General features: G+C 38.2%; 1 protein-coding gene across 4 annotated transcripts in view; it reads left to right on the top strand.

Annotated features, from left to right (window-relative positions):
- Positions 1-21762, top strand: part of LOC127447695 (abl interactor 2-like) — a 74749-nt gene that overhangs the window by 27558 nt on the left and 25429 nt on the right. For all 4 annotated transcript variants that reach the window (XM_051709704.1, XM_051709705.1, XM_051709706.1 and 1 more), the window contains exon 2: positions 18613-18780. In XM_051709704.1, the coding sequence (XP_051565664.1) occupies positions 18613-18780 (168 nt within the window). The remainder of the gene's footprint in view (positions 1-18612; positions 18781-21762) is intronic.

Genomic DNA, 21762 nt, shown 5'->3' with positions numbered 1-21762 from the left:
GTAGGGCTGGAAAATATAGTGAAAATTAATTAATCGTGATGTGTTCGCAATGATCTTGCTCAAAGACAGTTTAGCCCGAGACAAAGCACATGTATTAAAATTAATTGGAGAAATTGGGATGCCCAGTGGTATGCAGATGTAGAAAATGAAGTCTTGCCTTACAGGTAAAAGAGCCAATAACCTTCTAGATAGAGACATCGCCTGTGAATCAACCCAGAAAATCGCAAGCATGTTAAAAATAGCATGTTAAAGAAAAAAGTCATCTGAGCTGAAGAAGCACAATTTATGATACCATTGTTGTCAAATTTTACTGCTGATTTGAAATTGTATTTGATTCGTAATTTTGACCAATCGTTCTGGAGATTTCTGTCTCTCCCCATTAAAGCAGCTAGGAGCTGTACTTTCATCAGCTGTAAAAGCTGTTGCTTGTATCCATAGAAAATAGCTGCCCGGGAGTGTTCCAGAGTTGGCTGCAGAGTAAACTGACTTGCCTTGAAAGGGACTTGGTCTCGCTGAACATATAAGCTGTGTCTGAAATCGTGCACTGTTAAAGTATGTACTGTATTTGATGGACACACTTCTGCCGGTAAAACAGTTCTTTAGGTGTGCATGCCAGTAGTATCAGGGCTCCAGACTAAAAAAATGACTAAGGAGCCATTGGCTCCTAAACTAAAACATTTTAGTTGCCACATCACAGAATTGCTCGATTTAGATTGTTCAAAAACAAGATATAAAGCCAAAGAAAAGACAGCTGATAGCTCATTAATTGGGTGTTTAATATATACTGTATAGTTGATTGCACCAATTTGCATTCCCCTTTTGTCTCATAAGTTTTCACACCCCTTTCAGAATTTATACAAATATAAGAGATAAAAGATATATATTTTTTTATTTAGTACTGCCCTTCAGAATCAACATAACAGGTATTTACATAAAGTATAATATGCATATAGTAGTGTGTTGTCGCCTTGAGCATCAGTAAATGTTTGCACCTTGTGTTATAGTTGTGGATGTGTCCCTCAATGGTCCTAAGTATCAAAATCTGGACCTCAAATCACAAATAAATAAATTATGCGCATGGAACGCTCTTGGACTTTCCAGCACAACAATGACCCTAAGCACAAGGCCAAGTTGACCCTCCAGTGGTTACAGCAGAAAAAGGTGAAGTTTCTGGAGTGGCCATCACAGTCTCTTGACCTTAATATCATCGAGCCACTCTGGGGGGATCTCAAACGTATGGTTCATGCAAGACGACCAAAGACTTTGCATGACCTGGAGGCATTTTGCCAAGACGAATGGGCAGCTATACCACCTGCAAGAACAGGGGTCATTTCATTTTTTTCTTTGTTGCCATGTTTTGTTTTATGATTGTGCCATTCTGTTATAACCTACAGTTGAATATGAATGCCATAAGAAATTAAATAAATGTGTTTTGCCTGCTCACTCATGTTTTCTTTAAAAATGGTACATATATTACCAATTCTCCAAGGGTATGCAAACTTTTGAGCACAACTGTATGTGTGTGTGTGTGTGTGTGTGTGTGTGTGTGTATATATAACATGTATTATTGCAATAATAATTTCTCAATAACATGAAAAATTACTATTACAATTTGAAAAAACTTTTCAGAACTGTTCATAACTTCTGGCCTTGCCGCAGTAAAGGCTTCTTTCTGGCAACTCGACCATACAGCTCATTTTTGTTCAAGTAGATCTTAGTCTTTCTTTACTGTGACTAGATGGCAAGACTACAAGAGTGCAAATTGAATGAAATCCCAGATGCAGTTTATTGTGCTACTCCAATCCCAATCAATAATAACCAGGGGGGAAAAAAGATTTGATACATAACACAGGATTTTAATTATAAAGAAGCCCGAAATACACATGGGACTAATACAACTGCGGTCCTAGTTGTGAATTCACTGATGGCTGATTCGCTGAGAAAGTGACTCTAATTCAAACTGCTAACCAAACGACTCCAGTTGATCAGTTAATGTCTTTTGAAGCAAATCCGTAGGTTGGTGTAAGAAACAAATCGATTATTAAAACTTTACTAAAATCACTTCCTGCCAGCAGTCGACGCAGGACGCATCGGTAACATAAGCGTTATGGCGCGTTCACTCGAAGTCTGAAACGTGTGCTTTGTATACAACAGAGGAACGAACATCACGCAAGAGCTAGTTCATTTCAAACAGAAATACAGCACTGGGTGGAATCAATTATTTTAAGTTAAAAACATTTTAATTATCGATTTGTTTCTTACACCAACCTATCGATTTGTGGATTACTTTTATGCTGCCTAAATATGCTTTTTAGACCGTCAAATAGAAAGCAGCCTGATGGCACCCGTTTACTTCCATTATAAGGACCAACAGAGCTTCAACATTTTTCTAAAAAAATGTAGGCTGTGTTAACAGAATAGCCAAAATGTTTGAAAAAATGTGCATGAGAAAAAAGTTTCGTTTCAGTAACAATGCGCACATGCAGTGTACAAATCATGCAATTTTGAAATGATTGAAACATGCCGTTTTTTAAATTGAATTGTTTAAATTATAACATAAAAGGATGACAGGGTCATTTTATAAGGTTAGAATACATTTATTTTTGCCCATGTAAAGGTAAAAAAATGCCCCTGGAAATCAAATATTGCCCCTAATGAAAAGTTGATTTCTGACCCTGGTTCCTATAGAGTAATTGAGAAAAGTAGCCCCCCGTGAGATTGAGGCGAGTCTATTGTAAAATTTGAGTTTTAGGGGCTGTTTACACGACAATGTTTTTGACTAAAAACGGAAAACATTTTATGCGTTTTGGCTGGTCGTTTACACGACAACGCCGTTTTGGGGCCTGAAAACGCAAACTTTTGAAAACGGGTTTCAAAGTGCACGTTTTTGAAAACGATGCCATTATCATCTCCGTGTAAACATATAAAAACGCGAATTTGTGAAAACGATGACGTGATGCGCACGCGTATTACGTGTTATATAAAGAATGATGGATTGATAGGCATCGATTTGAGATGTATAATTATCAATATGAATACTGGTGTCTGTGCAAATAACAATAATCAACAATTTATTCATTTGGAGAGTGTTTTGTATGGAGTGTGAACATTGTACAGTAGGCAGAACCTGCAATTTGAAAATCTTGAAATTAATGTATGGATTCAGATGGGAAAAACGTATTTGCATTTTAAATGTTATTTATTTACTTAATTGTATTTGATGTACCTTTACCCTGCAATTCATTCACCCACTGCTTATGTATATAGCCTACAGACAGAGATGTGATGCCATGTACAGTATTCATTGATATGCTTAGAATATGAAAACATGAGGCAGTGAAAATGCATGTTAGATCCAGTGTACACAAGACCTCTTTCTCCATCAGAAGATATCCATATATCAGAGTTCTGTCTGATATCCAAAACCAGTCAACATCAACAGCTTATGTTATCTTACTCTCTTACCAGCCCAAGAGTCAGCAGGGGGAATACAGAAGAAGGCAGGAGACGAAGTGGTGGTAAAAATGAGCAGAGTTTTTTTAATAATCTTGAGAGTTCAGTCTATAGGCATGCGCGCGAGTACTTCAAAACAACGCGCAAGACATTCAAAACTACAATGGCGGACTACAGGACTGTGTTTGTGCTGCTCAAGATTTTGAGTGTATTGACGCATCTCCAGCAAAGTGTAGATTTACTGCATCACTACTACGACCAGCGATCGCCATCTTCATTGTTTGTATTCACCGCTCTGTGGAAGAATGCTTATGTGCGCAGGCGCATAGTGTTTCTTTACAAAGTGACATCGGCAACTACTGGCCTGGCATGCAAAATACAGCGTTTTTAGTCGTTTTCGCGGATCCGTGTGAACGGAGATCGTTTTTTACAGCGTTGTCATCTGTAGGCAAAACTTTTCCGTTTTTAGTACATCGTTGTCGTGTAAACGTACCCCTAGTGTTACGAGTTTTATCCCCCCCAAAGTGCGTAAATCCCCCCCATATGAGCCATGTAATGGGGAAATTCCCCCTCATTTTCAGAAATGAATCTCAGGCCCTGGACAGCCATACACATCTGAGATGGCATCAGGGTAAGTGAATAATGAGATAAATTTCATTTTTGGGTGAACTATTCCTTTGTCATATCTGAAATCTCATCTCTTTACACTGTCTTTTGAGTCTATCAAATGAAATGTAGGACACAGTTTGGAGTGTTTTTGTATTAGATTACTGGTGTTTGTGTATGTGGTAATTTTGAAATGTTATGTACAGATTTTATTACTGTGAAGGACTTTGGTCAACTCTGTTGTTTTAAATGCTATATACATAAAGTTGAGTTGAGATTAAAGTGCAAATCCTGTGATTTAAATATATAAATATATAGTCTACATGTAAATAGGAGTTTCCAGTGTATGAGTGGTCAGATTTATACAGTAATTTATAGTGCTCGGTACTACCGGTACTGCATAAAAACTGGTATCGTTACATCTGTTTTATTTTAGTATCGACTTGGTACTGAAGTACCAGTATTTTTGACAACACTAATTGGCATACTGTTTTGACATGCAATAAAATATGGAAGTATGGATATTCAGACGCAGCGATAAACTTAAGAAACATCATGAATATCACTACAATGTTGATGCAGATTTTGCATACAAGACCTTTCCACTTTGTGTTAGGGTTTATTTTGCGGTAATGACCTGGCTGACTGTACATTTACCCTTACATATATGCTGTGTGTTCATTTATTAGAAGACAAAATGATTTCTTTGAAATGTTTTGCAGCAGTGCTGCCTCATTTTGATGCTTATGTGTTTATGTAGGCCTATTTATTTCCCTCTGAGCTGATTATGATTCACACTAGATTTTTTTCCAAACAGTAATAATATACTAGCTTAAATTATCATAATGTTTCAATATGCAAGAGTGTGTCAGACATTTTTCAGTTCTTCCTCATCTCTACTGCATCATCAATGGCAGTGAGACATTAAGAGCATCAATCAGAGACATGTTGCTGTTTGAAAATGGACAGCAGGGCACATCTTTCACATTTCAATGTGCAGTATTTCACATCTGAGAGCGATAACAGCGCGGGAAATGGAGGAGGTGTGTCAAGTCTCCAGTACTTTGCTAAGCAGCCATATTTTTTTTTTTTTTCTTGTCCTCCTCCACCCTCTGTCTCTCACCCCTCTCTCTTGATTTAGTGAGATATAAACAAAGTCTTTCTAGCAAGTCAGTCCACTGTCAGCCATTTTTGGAATGACAGTGCAAATGAAAAAATAAAATAACAAATAAAAAATACTGGAAAAAAAGGATTTTCATGGCTTTCGGTTTCATTTAGCGATTCTCTAACAAACATTCTCTAACGAACATTCCTGCGCCTATGCGGACGGAAGACCATATTAAAATAATCTGTCAGTGTTTCCTGCATTGATGTTCAGAGGCACGGCAGCAGCATACAGTGTGAAACATACTGTAGATATGCGCAACCTGATTCCTGAACAAATGACTCATAAGAGTCAGTTCTTTTGAATCTACAGTGCGAAATTTATAGCATGACCAGGGTAGCCAGATTCCCAGAGGAATGACTGATGTAAGCCGGTTCTTTTGACTCCACAAAGCATGCAACACTACCTCATATTAATCGATTAATCACGACCTTCATTTGAACGATCTCAATATAGATTCTTAAATCCCAAGATTGATCTTTCACTCAATACACAACCAAAATCACTCGCATTTGCAACCAAATTTCGTGCAATGTGACTAAAGTGAATATATTTGACAACTGGCTGGTAAATGTTTACATTTTACTCACCTGTAATTGTGTAGATCCTTTCACTGCGCGAGTTGTTCTGTGTAATGTGTATCCAAAACGAGATCCACGCAACCCATTTGTCATTGAATACTGTCTCTTTTAATACTCTGTTCTTTACAGTCAGTTGTTAATCAAAAACAGCTACAAAAAAAACAAAAACATTTAAATCAAATCATGCATCGCACAGATAAGGTAAAGCCGTTCGAGTCCTCTCTCATTATCATTTAAAAGCGCTGTTTTTTGTTAAAGAGACCGTAGTGGTTTTAGCATGTGTTCAATGCAATTTAACAATAAATATGTAACAAAAATAATATATGACACATAATATCTTGTTTATTGATTGAATACATTTATTTGTTATATATTGAATCAAAATTGAAATCAGATCGAATCTAGAGCTTGTGAGTTGGAATCAAATTGAAACGGAAGATCTGTATCAATACCCAGCCCTACAAGCTCCTGAATGAATGAGTCTTATCAGAGTTCAATTTCCTCGGCATATGTAGTCGTTGCTGTGACTTTTTAATAATGACCTCAGTGTTCCGTTCAAACTTTAATGCTTAATCACAAATTGTCCCCAAGTACTTGTATTCATCCACCGTGTCAACCTCTACCCCATTGATGTGAGCTGGTTCTGGCACAGGAGCTTTTTTCTAAAATCGACCACCGACTCCTTTGTCTTTAAGACATTCAATTCCAATTTCATACAGTCACACCATGTAATAAACTCCTGCAGAACAGGACCATGATTCTGCTCTGTGTCTGAACTTGAAAGCAGGGAAGAACAACTGTATCGTCTGCATATTTCATTAGATAATGGTCTGCATGTTGATTTTCATTGTTGGCAGTCATTTGTGTACAGAATAAACATAATTGGTGAGAGTACACATCCTTGGGGTGATCCTGTTGAAGTGTATCTGATAAAACTCTGTTTGCTCTGACCTTCTGCTTTCTTCCTGTTAAAAAAAATCCAAAAATCCTTCATTAAGATTAAACTCACTAATGAGTTTTTTTCCTAAAATAACAGGTTGCATTGTATTAAATGCTGATGAAAAATCTACAAAAAGAAGTCTAGCAAAGACCCCACCCTTATCCAAATGATGGTGAAGAGTATTTAGCAAAAACAATTTTGCATCATCCACGCCTCTTCTAGCACGATATGCAAACTGCTACGGATCCAGAGCAGCACTAGTTAATGACATAAAATGTTGAAGTCTTTCTGCTGTTGACATGTTGTTGGGCTCCATCCTATGATGTTTGTTATCCCGGTCTGTTCCACGCACGCACATTCTTCAAACACCCATCAGAACGCCGCTTATGTATTTATAAGACCACAATAATTAATCCCTTAATCAGCGTTCTTGTTTACATGACGTTTCAGAACGGCGCTTTCTGCTAACACCCTGGAAAAAAAAAAACATTTCTGAAGTGCATATAAACATGGTCAATGTGAAGTTAAGTATACTCATTTGAGTATTGTTGTAATTATTAAGATGGTAAAACTTTAAGGTAACATTGTACAATTAGGTTTCATTTAAATTAACATGAACTAACAATGAACAATACTACTACAGCATTTATTAATCTTAGTTGATGTTGATTTTAACAATTAAACTAAATACATTTAAAAAAAGTTGTTGGCTACTTGTTAAAATTAGTTGATGTACTATGATCTAACAATGAACAATTGTATTATTAATTAACATTAATGAAGATTAATAAAGGCTGTAAACATATATTGTTCATTATGACTAAAGTTGACAATTATTGTTAAACACAATGAATTTGTACAGAAGCAATGCTTTAAATAATGAGGATGAAACCTTTCAACGTTTACTCTCTGATAGTAACTACACGCAGTGCACCGCACGCTGTCAGCATGCTTTAACATTACAAAAACTAGCATCTTTTAATTCATCACTTTAATATCAACACAGCTAAAAATATTAAACTTACTAGTTTGTTGTTGGATGACTAGTGGAGCATCCTGTCTCATTTGTAGGATGTGTTTCTTTCTATGACTTCTGTCTGCATAATTTACAACCGTTGCCTTCGGTCAGTCATTTAAATGCTCCCTAACAGCTGATTTAAGTTGCTTTTTTTGGTGGATGTGAGTCTGGTAGATCGCATTCCTCTGTTATATTTTGTAGTTTGTGTGTTAAAGCCCCAGTTTCATGTGAATCGTAAGTTTATGTTCAGTCCGCGGCACCTGGCTAAGCATCATGCGGCCACCCTCCATAACCATAGCAACAACTCCAGTAACCACACGGGCACAAGAGTTTTCACATTTAGGCTTACAAAATCTTAGGAATAACTCTTTTAGGGGGCCTGGGTAGCTCAGCATGTAAAGACGCTGAATGCCACACCTGGAGTCACAAGTTCGAATCCAGGGCGTGCTGAATGACTCCAGTCAGGCTTCATAAGCAACCAAATGGCCCGGTTGCTAGGGTGGGCAGAGTCATGTTGGGTTAACCTCCTCGTGGTCACTATAATGTGGTTCTCGCTCTCGGTGGTGCACGTGGCGAGTTGTGCATGGATGCCGTGGAGAATAGCGTGAGCCTCCACACACGCTATGTCTCTGCGGTAACACACTCAACAAGCCACGTGATAAGATGCGTGGATTGACTTTCTCAGACGTGGAGGCAACTGAGTTTCGTCCTCCGCCTCCCAGATTGAGGCGAGTCACTACACCAGCACGAGGACCTAGAATGCATTGGGAATAGGGCATTCCAAATTGGGGAGAAAAGGGGAGGAGAAAAAAAAAGGAATAACTCTTTTATATTATATATTTATACTTTATGTATATTATTTTTGCCACGTCTAAATGAAGCATTTCAGGTTTAAATTTTTGCAGTTAAATTAACCGTGCCATTTTTAATCGCGGTTAATAGTGAATTCGTATAATCGCGGCATCCCTAGCATTAACTAATGTTAACGAATGGAACCTTATATGTAAAGTTTTATCCTTTAAAATAAGGTTACATTTAACATTAGTTAACAACATTAGTTAACATGAACTAACAATAAACAATACTTGTCTTTTACAGTATTTATTAATCTTGGTTAATATTAATTTCAACATTTACTAATGCAGTTTTAAATCAAAATATGTAGATGTTAATACACTATGAACTAATATGAACTAACAGTGAACAGTTGTTTTTTTTTATTAACTAACATTAACAAAGATGAATAAAAACTATATTTATATATATATATATATATATATTGTTCATTGTTATTTCATGATACCTAATGCATTAACTAATGTACAAATTTAAAATTATAAAAAGCTACCAAATGTTTATTTAAAAAATAGACCATGAAATGTCTTAATTTAAAAGTCCGTGCAAACTTTTCTATTAAAATAAGAATAATTTTGGTAATGTGCTGCTTAGGTTAGTAGGACCTAAACTTGCATTTTTTTTATTCCAAATATTTCATCCTCAAAAGTACTAAAAGAATTTGGAATGGAATCTTTATAGATACCAAAATTGTTAAACTGCCTATTCCTATCCCTAACAATCAGGCATTTTCTGCTGGCCCTTCTAAGACAAACTGTCAGCGTAGCACTGGTCTGAGTATGTATGTAGCTGTTTCATCAACTGTCCCAAAACTCTCACACTGGTCACTAGTTGTTGAGCCCTACATAACCATGTAGTCTTTTTTTTTCCATAAACCCTCACGAGTCCCTTCATGATCTTCCAGCATGGAGAGTTTTGTTGGTCAAAATGGTGCTGAGGATTTGCTTTCAACAGGAGAGTGTTGTGTGTTTGCATTTGTGGGTGTGACGTAAATATTCATAATCAGCATGGCCAGTCTGTCTGCCCATGCATAGCACAGATCACAAAGTTCACTGTGGTCCATGTTAATTATCTGTTCAATGATGGCCTCATTAAATCCTTGTTTCCCCGACAACAGATGCAGTAATTGTACTCCGACCACTAGAACCTCAGACAATTTATACCATTGAAGGTGTATAGTGAACATGATTTGACCTGTACTTCTTTAAATCCATGTACTGTCCATATACACTATATTGCCAAAAGTATTCGCTCATCTGCCTTTAGACGCATATGAACTTAAGTGACATCCCATTCTTAATCCATAGGGTTTAATATGACGTCGGTCCACCCTTTGCAGCTATAACAGCTTCAACTCTTCTGGAAAGGCTTTCCACAAGGTTTAGGAGTGTGTTTATGGGAATTTTTGACCATTCTTCCAGAAGCACATTTGTGAGGTCAGACACTGATGTTGGACGAGAAGGCCTGGCTCACAGTCTTCGCTCTAATTCATCCCAAAGGTGCTCTGTCGGGTTGAGGTCTGGACTCTGTGCAGGCCAGTCAAGTTCTTCCACACCAAACTCGCTCATCCATGTCTTTATGGACCTTGCTTTGTGCACTGGTGCGCAGTCATGTTGGAACAGGAAGGGGCCATCCCCAAACTTTTCCCACAAAGTTGGGAGCATGGAATTGTCCAAAATCTCTTGGTATGCTGAAGCATTCAGAGTTCCTTTCACTGGAACTAAGGGGCCAAGCCCAGCTCCTGAAAAACAACCCCACACCATAATCCTCCCTCCACCAAACTTCACAGTTGGCACAATGCAGTCAGACAAGTACCGTTCTCCTGGAAACCGCCAAACCCAGACTCGTCCATCAGATTGCCAGATGGAGAAGCGTGATTCGTCACTCCAGAGAACGCGTCTCCACTGCTCTAGAGTCCAGTGGTGGCATGCTTTACACCACTGCATCCGACGCTTTGCATTGCACTTGGTGATGTATGGCTTGGATGCAGCTGCTCGGCCATGGAAACCCATTCCATGAAGCTCTCTACGCACTGTTCTTGAGCTAATCTGAAGGCCACATGAACTTTGGAGGTCTGTAGCGATTGGCTCTGCAGAAAGTTGGCGACCTCTGTGCACTATGCGCCTCAGCATCCGCTGACCCCGCTCTGTCATTTTACGTGGCCTACCACTTCGTGGCTGAGTTGCTGTCATTCCCAATCGCTTCCACTTTGTTATAATACCACTGACAGTTGACTGTGGAATATTTAGTAGCGAGGAAATTTCACGACTGGACTTGTTGCACAGGTGGCATCCTATCACAGTACCACGCTGGAATTCACTGAGCTCCTGAGAGCGGCCCATTCTTTCACAAATGTTTGTAGAAGCAGTCTGCATGCCTAGGTGCTTCATTTTATACACCTGTGGCCATGGAAGTGATTGGAACACCTGAATTCAATTATTTGGATGGGTGAGCGAATACTTTTGGCAATATAGTGTAGTTCCCTTTATCTGTCTCTGAATCTGCTTGCTCTTTCCCAGGTTTCCACAGTCATTTCAAATGACAGAAGTCACCCATAAACATTACCTGCTGGAATCACACACTTGTGTGCCATATTCAGTGACTGTATTACTCTCTGTGAGGAAGTTTTTGTCATCTAGACCAGCACTTGTCTTTTTTTTTATTTTTATTTTTTTATGTGGCTTGTGCACTGACAGGCAGCAGTTGTGGTGACAGGAGCCAGAGTTCTCCTACAGAATCGAGAGAACATATGACTGGAGGCAGAGACTGCTTCTCTAATTCGCCTCTGTGTTCATATGCTGGTGAAGATGAAAGGGCGACGAATATCTCTGTGTAGGAGGAGAGACGTGTGGGCTGCTTGATTTTCAGTTAAGTGTTCCACATCTGCGATACATCCTTGACCATGGTCACGTGACACACCGGTGTTTGGGGCACCACTTTTAAACTGTTGCTTGGCAAGTGACAAGCTACTTATATTTCAAAGTTAAACAACAGTCAAGCTAGCCTTTTAGAAGAGTGGTATGCATGTTAAAACTATTTATGGGAGCTTTATCTTCCTATTAATACAATTATCGGATTATTTTTTTTTAATTTATATTAAGAAAAAAAAAAAGAGAAATTAATCTGGCACAAAAACAATGAGGATCTTTATTAGCATAACAACATCAAGCTTCCAGTGAGTGCTGGCCTGTGCAAATCCGGCATGATGCTACATTGTTGTGGATGCTTGTTACAGTTATCACTTTGTCAACCATTGACGTTCTTTGATAACACCAGTAATAATTATCAAAATATTAATACAAAAAAAAAGTTATTGAAATCAATTGAAAATTGATTTGTTAAAACGAATCATACTTCTCAGCTTTACTTGAGGAAGAGACATGCCTTGAGACTGTTTGATTATAAGTCCAAAGTAGGGCTGCACGGTAATGCTTAAAATGATAATCACAATTATTTTGCTAAAAATTTTAATCACGATTATTCTGCTCTTTTGAGGTTTCATTTAAAAAAATATATACATTTTGGTAGGGCTGCACGATTTGGACAAAAAATAAAATAAAATACTGTTGCCACAGCTTAGATATTGATTCTAAAATACAAAATAAAATTACATTAAACAGCAGCTCTCATGTTGAACAAGGTGTTAAAACTGTAAACTAGTAAATGATTCCTTTTGACCAAAATTAAGTCTTGTTTTGCCCATGCTTCCAGTATAATGGTTTTCACACCGATCAGCCACAACATTAAAACCACCTGCCTAATATTGTGTAGGTCCCCCTCTTGCTGCCAAAACAGAGCCAACCCGCATCTCAGAATAGCATTCTGAGATGATATTCTTCTCGCCACAATTGTACAGAGCGGTTATCTGAGTTACCGTAGACTTTGTCAGTTCTAACCAGTCTGGCCATTCTCTGTATGTTTTTTGTTTTTGGCACCATTCTGAGTAAATTCTAGAGACTGTTGTGTGTGGAAATCCCAGAAGATCAGCAGTTACAGAAATACTCAAACTAGCCCATCTGGTGCCAACAATCATGCCACGGTCCAAATCATTGAGATCAATTTTTTTTCCCCATTCTGATGGTTTATGTGAACATTAACTGAAGCTCCTGACCCATATCTGCATGATTTTATGCACTGCTGCCACACGATTGGCTGATTAGATAATCGCATGGATGATTGTTGGTGCCAGATGGGCGCTGTTTTGGCTGCACGAGGGGGACCTACACAATATTAGGCAGGTGGTTTTAATGTTGTGGCTGATCGGTGTGTGAAAATGTTCTCTTTAAAAAAAATAAAAAATATTCACATTATTATTATTATTATTATTATTGCAATAAACAGTAGTAATATATTTATGTAATAATTTAGTAGGCGGCAATGCTAAACGGTCTCAAGACTTTTTGATGTAAAAAAAAAAAAAAAAGAAAAACTGAAGGAAGTTTGAATGTTGTTTCTGTTGACAACAGATTTGACAGACTTTGGTGCTCCTTCCAAACATGGTGAAATGCTCCCATCTCCTCGACCCACAAAGCCCTGGTGCAATGGGTTTACTTTAGATTTTTTAGACACTTGTAAATTAATGGCCGAACACCTGAAATTAAGCAAATGTGCAATGAGGTAAATCTGGAGCACTTTTTAACGCAGTCAACACACGTTAGCGATGCGCACGAACTGAACCGAACTCAGAGCACAGCTGTTCTGTGTATAATATATAATGAGAGCACGAGATGGAATTCATGCCTATTGAGCACAGAACCGCTCTAAACCACTGTAACACCATGCTGCAACCGAAGTTTATTCAGCTGACTTGCTGCGTAGTCAGTTAATGGCTGAACAGAGTTGTTAAATGACTGGAATTCTTAAGGAAACAGTTTGAAAGGTAGCTGATTTTCATCCTACCTCCATATACAGTCTCCAAAGGCAGCATGTTCCAGCTTTCTGATGCGAGCCTAGTGTAAATCAATCAAAGCGATGCACAAATGAAACATACTTGTAAACATCTGGAGCTCCGTGTTTCAGCACGTGCCATGCCCTAAAGTGAAAAAGTGATTGGTCAGTGGCGAACTTCTTAACATTTACATTTATGCATTTGGCAGACGCTTTTATCCAAAGTGACTTACAGTGCACTTATTACAGGGACAATCCCCCTGGAGCAACCTGGAGTTAAGTGCCTTGCTCAAGGACACAATGGTGGTGGCTGTGGGGATCGAACCAGCAACCTTCTGATTACCAGTTATGTGCTTTAGCCCACTACGCCACACCAATCTGTTAAGATAGCACGATTGGTCAGGTGAGGTGAAAATAGACTTCAGAAGCACTTGTGATTTGGTCTATCATCTGGAGACGCAGACTGTTATAAAAATGAGCAACAATTTGCGACTTTACCTGGCTGATAATTTCCATTTGCTAGCCCACTAATGTTGCAGGCGGTTATGTTTAATTAACCTTGAGAGGCAGAAATCATGATTGCGATTAAAATACGATTAATTGTGCAGCCCTAGGCCAGAGTATACTTTGATTTTCCGCGTGCCACCACCACTTCTCGTGCTCCGTGTGCTTAACACAAATTTGATCATTAGCACAGTATGCATGGACAGTCTGTGTCTTTGTGCATCATCAATGCATGCGCCTGGCTTTGACTGTGCTAAAAGAGTGGGAATCGTAAGGAATTTAACTATTCTTAGTTGGATTCTATTAACAAATATTTTAGTATTTTTAATAAAGAAATATTCGAACATAAGAAATGCAACATTTTTTGATTGTTCTGCCCTCAGCAACCTATTACCAGCTATGCTTTCATATTTGAACAGATCTGTAAATTAGATTCTTGTAAAAGGTTTTTACACAGACTTAATCAAGAGACTTAATTAACAGACTAAAATCAATATATTATATTAATTATAAAAAATAAAAAAACACTAATTACAACAAAACTCATGATGTGGATCTAAGTGCACATTGTCATTTCAATAATCATCCAGTAGCGACTGTCTTACAAGCCTTAAATACATACAACACAGAAACAGTTCTTGGTTTATGTCGAGTCAGAGATGACGAAATGAATTACTTGCAGTTCAGGAAGTTTTTCCATTCACTAAAAAGAACCGGTTGATAAGAGTCATTCTTTTAGGAGGTAGCTTAGTAAGTTTGCTGTGTTTGGAAATTGGACTACACTGGTCACACACTGTATGTTTCATGCTGCTAATTGCACTGTTGCAGAGCTACTGGATGTTGGTGCAGGAAACACTATCAAGAGTGTTTTAGCTTGGTGTCCCATCTGCATCAGCGAAAGAATGCACATTCAAGAATCATTAAGACTTTTTGCTTTGAAAACAGCTGAGCTACTGTCACACTTCGGAAAATTGTTTTGTCAAGTAAGGAGCATCACAGCTTTGTTACTCCCCAACACACATACACAAACCAGTCTAACACCATGTTTCGGAGGCTCTCACTGTGAAAAGAGGTCTTTGGAGAGGTTTCTGTTATGCTGAAAAAGAGCTGTGATGTCTGTGCATTTACATGAGGAACAAAAGTGTCATTATCATCTCTTGTTCTTGCCACCTGTTCATTTTCAGAGTGTAATTATTTGAGTCATCCTCTGGAAGATCAGTCAGAGTGTTTTCTTCTGCTGTGGTCAGTGCTGTGAGAATTTAGCTGAGCAGTCATTAGTGGCTTCAGTACTGTGTAATTACCCATGAGCCCTGCGTCCGTTTGTAAAGGAGAGATGTATGCTGTGTGTGTCTATCAAGGAGGGATGGGCTGTAAATTACCTGCTCTTCTATTCTGTAGTGCTGTTCTCATTCAGTCTCCCTTATTTCAAAGAAAAGTGCTCAAACGATGCAGTGATCTTAAAACCTTTTAAGATTTCATTTCCATTCCTTTTATTACTGATCGTTGTATATAGCCCAATTTCTCACATATAAATAACAAAGCAGTCCTCCCCTCTTACAGTATATAGCCATACAAATACAGCCATTACACCCAGCCCTAAGGGGGCCCTTGAGTTTAAGCAAAGGTGAATTTTGTTTTGGGCCTTTTATCCTGCTAATGAAAAAAAAGCAAGTGCATCACATCATATGTGAGGGACACAGTTCTTTCAGTATTTGTGAAGGATCAGATCTGTGAGGGAATGCTCTCTCCTCCCCCTCTCTTATCTGCTCCGGAGCAGCTGTGATGTCATTAGCGTTGGTCAGTATTCTTCACAGTGCAGTGCACTGTCTGCATATTAGTGTCAGTATGTCGCTCTGTGTCCTGAGTGAGGACAGGCCGCCCGGGCCTAAATGCCTTCCTACTGCAATCCCATGGCACATAGATATAGGTTGTCATCAGGGTCTGCAGGATTGCCTATGTATGCATTAAATGCATACAGTGGTTTTGAGAATTTGAAAGTGAATGCACCCATGCGAATGATTGATTTCTTCCTCCTTTTATGTGTCATATGTATGGCTGATTGTGATGGTAAACTGCTCTACTTTAGTTCAGCGTAAGAGATACCGTATATGTTGACTGGCACCAGTCAAAAGAACCCACCACTTAGTCTCTGTGATGTGCTACCTAGAAATGGCTCTGGCCCCTCTTTCGATGTAGGTAGGGCTGCACAATATATCAAATTTATCGAAATACCGCAAATGTAAATATTGCAATATGCGTAATGCATAGGCTTGCGGTAACAGAATGATTTTAATACAGTAACACTCATGGCGATGCACATAGCAGAGAACAGACTGGGCGCGAGTTTGTCATTTGGTGTGCTGATCAAGTTAATACTTCTGGGCATTTTAAGGACCTACTGAGCCAAGATATTTTTTAATTTTTCTTCAGATGTATTCTGGTTAAGAAAAAAATCATACACACCTGGGATATTATGAGGGTGAGTAAATAATGAGAGAATTTTCATTTTTGAGTGAACTATCCCTTTAAGGCCCCGGAACACTGCATACAAAATCGAAGAACGGACAAGTGTGACGTATTTTAGAAGATAATCTGGCCAAAAAAAAGGTGTTTAGTTTCAGTGGTTTGTAACAGCTCGCCAGGTCGGACTTTCAGGAAAATATCGTAGGCCTAACGGCTGCTAAACACCTTCTTGCTGCCATTGGTCCACATCATCGGTTAGTGTGACCTGGAGCTCCACCTACTTTGAGACGACAACTAATTTTGTTTACATTTATCAGTCAGTTAAGATCAGTCAACATGAACACACTGTGTGCATTAGCAATCTGGTGCAAATTTACCTACATCTGTGCGATTGTTCACGTAGAGACATTTTCCAAGAACATGTTGTGATTTTTTTAAAATATTTTTATTTATTTATTTATTACTACATAAGGAATCAAATCTACTCAAAAACTGTAAGTGCCTATTTACACTGTTGTTTGATAAGCTGCTTCACTCATGTGCCGTCTGCACCGAAAACCATTAACGCATCTGCCCAAATTTAGATATGTCTATCATCATTCTTTTGTCTGTATTCTGACCATTAACACTTTTATGCACCCCTGTTTGCAGTAGTATCAGAGTCATCATAAATTACAAAAACAGAGTATAACAGCGCATATGGCTGTGTATAGCGTGTAGGTGCATTGGTGCCATGAATGGAGAACGTAAACATTACAAATTACACATTACCTTCTGCATTTATATTTCTTTAAATCATTATCGAGTGGTTAAAACAGCATCTTTTACTGATCTCATGTGAATTCTACTCATAGGGGGCATGACCAAAACAATTTGAGAATCACGGAGTTAAGGTTTTACATGTGGTCTTGTGCATCCTCATATTTACAGTAAATGCTCCTCTCAATGCCTCTTCCCCCCAGCGGTGTAGCCAGTGTCTGAATGTTCGCAAACAGCATGTCTTTGCTCAGCTGTTTCAAGTGTCTTTTTTGACTCTGAGTGAAGAAACAAAAAGACCTCTCAAAGTTTAAAAACACGTCTTCAGACACCTATTTTCTGTTCTATTTGTTGCACTGAGTCTAGCTTTTTTAGTGCAAGTATGTGTTCGGTCTGAACGGCCCTTTAGGTTCCACAAGATCTGTTGTCATTTGGAGTTAGTTGAATGCGTGTTACAGTAGCTTAACATCTACAATATAGACCACAGTCAGAAGTATGTGAGAGGTGACTGTTCCCTCCTGGCACTGCCCTGGGACAAAGACAGAAATTGTGTATACACACACACACACACACACACTTTCTCTCTGTCAGCTTAGGGATCAAAGCCCATGTGACTGTGCTGCCTATTGTCACAGAAGAAGAAATGCTTAGATCCTGACATTCCACACACTCGACTGGCCCATCCAAATGTCCAGTTGATAATACAGTCAGTTTTTCATTGGCCTGTATCAGCAGTTCAAGTTTCAGAAGACCTCAGATGAATGGACAGATTCAATTTAATTTCTACACTGTTCAATGACCTTCTGTAGAAAATACAGAACACACAGAAATGTGTTTTTAAAAAAGTTTTTGCAAACCTTCTTTCTTAATGTGAGCATTTTCCACTAATCTTGGACAAAATCTGCTTTAAATATCGAAGTATCGAAACTTGTCAGTTCAATTTGATTCTGGTTTGATCAAATGTCTACTTATTTTGAGTGAATTAATGTTGTTCATTATTCATTTATTAAAAAGATGTGAACTAGGTTTCTGTAGAAAATTGTTCATCAAAAGCTCAGCACATCCACATTGTGCAAGCAGTGCTGGAAATATTTAGTGAAAATCTTTACTGATCCACTGAAACAAGGCATAGATTAAAAGATCAATATTGAGATTTTAAATAATATCATATTGCAATATATATATATATATTGCAATATATATATATATATATATATATATATATATATATATATATATATATATATATATATATTGTAATATGATATTATTTCTTTTTGAGTGTTTTTAGTTAATAAGGGTACTCTCATTCTTAAGCTGCTTTGATTGGCTGGACAGACTTTATAGTGTGCTTTATAGTGTAATTATTTTTTTTTTTTCTCAGTCTCAAGATAAACATATCGCTCTAGAGGAAACCAAGAACTACACAACTCAGTCCCTGGCCAGCGTGGCCTACCTGATCAACACACTCGCCAACAATGTGCTCCAAATGCTCGATATCCAGGCGTCCCAGCTACGCCGCATGGAGTCCTCCATCAACCACATCTCTCAGGTAACCTAGCCACACACCACACCATTAACACTGTCTCACACTATGGGATCTATTTACTGAAGGGAATAGAAGTTTTAAGAGTATGTTGCACCCCTGGAGCTGTGAGTTCGAATCCAGGGCGTGCTGAGTGACTCCAGCTAAGTCTCCTAAGCAACCAAATTGGCCCGGTTAACCTCCTTGTGGTCGCAATTAGTGGTTCTCGCTCTCAATGGGGCACGAGGTAAGTTGTGCGTGGATCGCGGAGGGTAGCATCAGCCTCCACATGCGGAGTCTCCGCGATGTCATGCACAGTGAGCCACGTGATAAGGTGAATCGGAGGCAACTGAGACTTGTCCTCCCCCACCTGGATTGAGGTGAGTAACAGCACCACCATGATGACCTACTATGTAGTGGGAATTGGGCATTCCAAATTGGGAGAAAATAAAATAAAAAAAATAAAATAAAAAAAAGAGTATGTTGGGAGATAACAGGACTAATACTGATAAATGGAAAACAATGAACAGATTATGACTCTAAAATCTGATTGCAGGAGCCACATTCAAATTTGTTAAATGTACACCAGTGTCTACAAAAATATAATCTACAGTTAAAGGGATAGTTCACCCAAAAATGAAAATTCTCTCATCATTTTCTCATCCTTACGCCATCCCAGATGTTTATGACTTTCTTTCTTTTGCTGAACACAAATGAAGATTTTTAGAAGAATATTTCAGCTCTGTAGGTCCATACAATATAAGTGAATGGTGGCCAGAACTTTGAATCTCAAAAAGCACATAAAGGCAACATAAAAGTAATCCATAAGACTCCAGTGGTTAAATAAATGTCTTCTGAAGAGATATGATTGGTGTGGGTGAGAAACAGATCAATATTTAAGTCCTTTTTTACAGTAAAATCTCCTCCCTGCCCAGTAGGTGGCGATATGCACGAAAAATGCAAATCGCCAAAAACAAAAAGAAGAATGTGAAACTGGAGATTTATAGTAAAAAAAGTATTGATCTGTTTCTCACCCACACATATTGTATTGCTTCTGAAGATAAAGATTTAAACGCTGGAGTCATATGGATTACATTTATGTTGCCTTTAAATGCTTTTTGAGCTTCAATGTTTATTTGGACCCTGTTGACTTGAAATGTATGGACCTACAGAGCTGAAATATTCTTCTTAAAATCTTTGTTTGTGTTCTGCAGAAGAGAGAAAGTAATTCACATCTGTGAGTAAACGATGAGATAATTTTCATTTTTGGATTAACTATTCTTTTAAGGATGCACACTCGATTATGTCTGGAAGTGTAAAAGATTTTTATTTCGTTAAAATCATCAGTCTTGAATTGTTTTGCGTCTCGTTATTTTTATTCGTATATTATTGTATCAATAATGCAATATTTAAAGCTGTGATTTAATTTATTTAACAATGGTGACTTATTGCTTCAATAAAAGCTTGTCCAGCCACTTGGAGTAGCTGGATATTATTGATTTTGTAAAAATAAACAGCATCTTGCAGTGCAACAGTCTGAATGAAGGAGAAGAGATGTGAGCTTAAGTTCAGCTGCATTGTAACTTTGTGTTCTGTTGAAACTGCTTTCATAGTTTGTGCCAACCAAAGATACGACCAAAACACACACACTCTCTTTCTCTCTCTCTCTCTCTCTCTCTCATGGGAAAATTCCTTGCTGTGTCTACACATCTGGATTGTTACATTACATACAACATTGAATTTGAACATCTTCCAGTCCTCTGGGTACCACAGTAAACTAGACAAGGGACCACACACATGCGCCTTGTTCTATGACCTCATGTTGTTTTGTGAGGAGTTTAGGGTGACAGCTTAAAATGTAGTTTCTCAAAAATAATGTTTTAATTCTAGGGCGCTCATTCGATTAATCATATTAATTACATGACATGCCGATTAATTAATCACAATTAATCATAAATCAATATTTGCTGAGAGCTGTCCAAATAAAGATGATTCTGTTTAAAGCTAGGGTGTGTAATCCAGAGAGGCTAGCAGTTAGCAAGCTAGCTTTGAAAGCATAGAGCCCGCCCTCGCTACAGAGGTGTCTCCAAAACCACGCTGCCTCTATCACACATGAACACACACACAGAGCAGAGTCTAAGCATTGTAGAAGTTTCTAACACGGTCTTTCTTTTCTTGTTTCCTTTTACTGGTGGTTCAAAAGGAACATAAGGTAGCTGCGGTTCCCTTTCCATTCCCGCGCCTGCTCTGCACAGCGTCAAGGAACCCGCGCTGTTGACGTGATTGTCTGCACGAACAAGTTGTGCGGCGGTATACATTCGGACCGAATGCAATGATTGGTCGATCATTTTTTAGGCCTGTCCCTTCCACAGAAGATATATATATATATATATATATATATATATATATATATATATATATATATATATATATTTTTTATTTTTTTTTTACATTTAGACCACTTAAATTATTGATTGCTATCAGGATGTGAAGAGACTTTCAACCAGTATAACAAAAACAAATTCTGGAAAAGATTGCACACCCTAGCTTTAAATAATACATAATTTATTTTTGCAGTGTATTGCAATAATGTGGCAGACAAGTTAAGCATTTATTAGACAATACAAAAAGTGTCTAGAAGTAAATATTTGTTTTATTCCCATATAATCAATATGTAATATCAATATATGTTCTCACAGGATGTGTTTGTTTGAACATTCTGTTTGCACAATATGATTTTTTTTTTATACATGCACCAATATAACAATACGTAGTAATTAAAAGCTATATACAGGGCAGCCGCTCCCTATACGCATATTACGCAGTCTGCTTAGGACACCAGAAACACCACCGGCTGCCCTTCCTCGCACATTATTCATAATTCAGGCACCCGATTGCAGTTGCGGAACACAGACGATCGCCTCGCAGCTCGCACCGCGTCAGATTATTGCCTACTATCACATAAATTTGGCCAGGGCCTGTACATATACCTACCAATATTTTACTCAA

Source organism: Myxocyprinus asiaticus, chromosome 11, assembly GCF_019703515.2.
Source record: "Myxocyprinus asiaticus isolate MX2 ecotype Aquarium Trade chromosome 11, UBuf_Myxa_2, whole genome shotgun sequence".
Taxonomy (NCBI): domain Eukaryota; kingdom Metazoa; phylum Chordata; class Actinopteri; order Cypriniformes; family Catostomidae; genus Myxocyprinus; species Myxocyprinus asiaticus.
The sequence above is the reverse complement of the archived record's forward strand: the minus strand, read 5'-3'. Positions and strand labels throughout refer to the sequence as shown.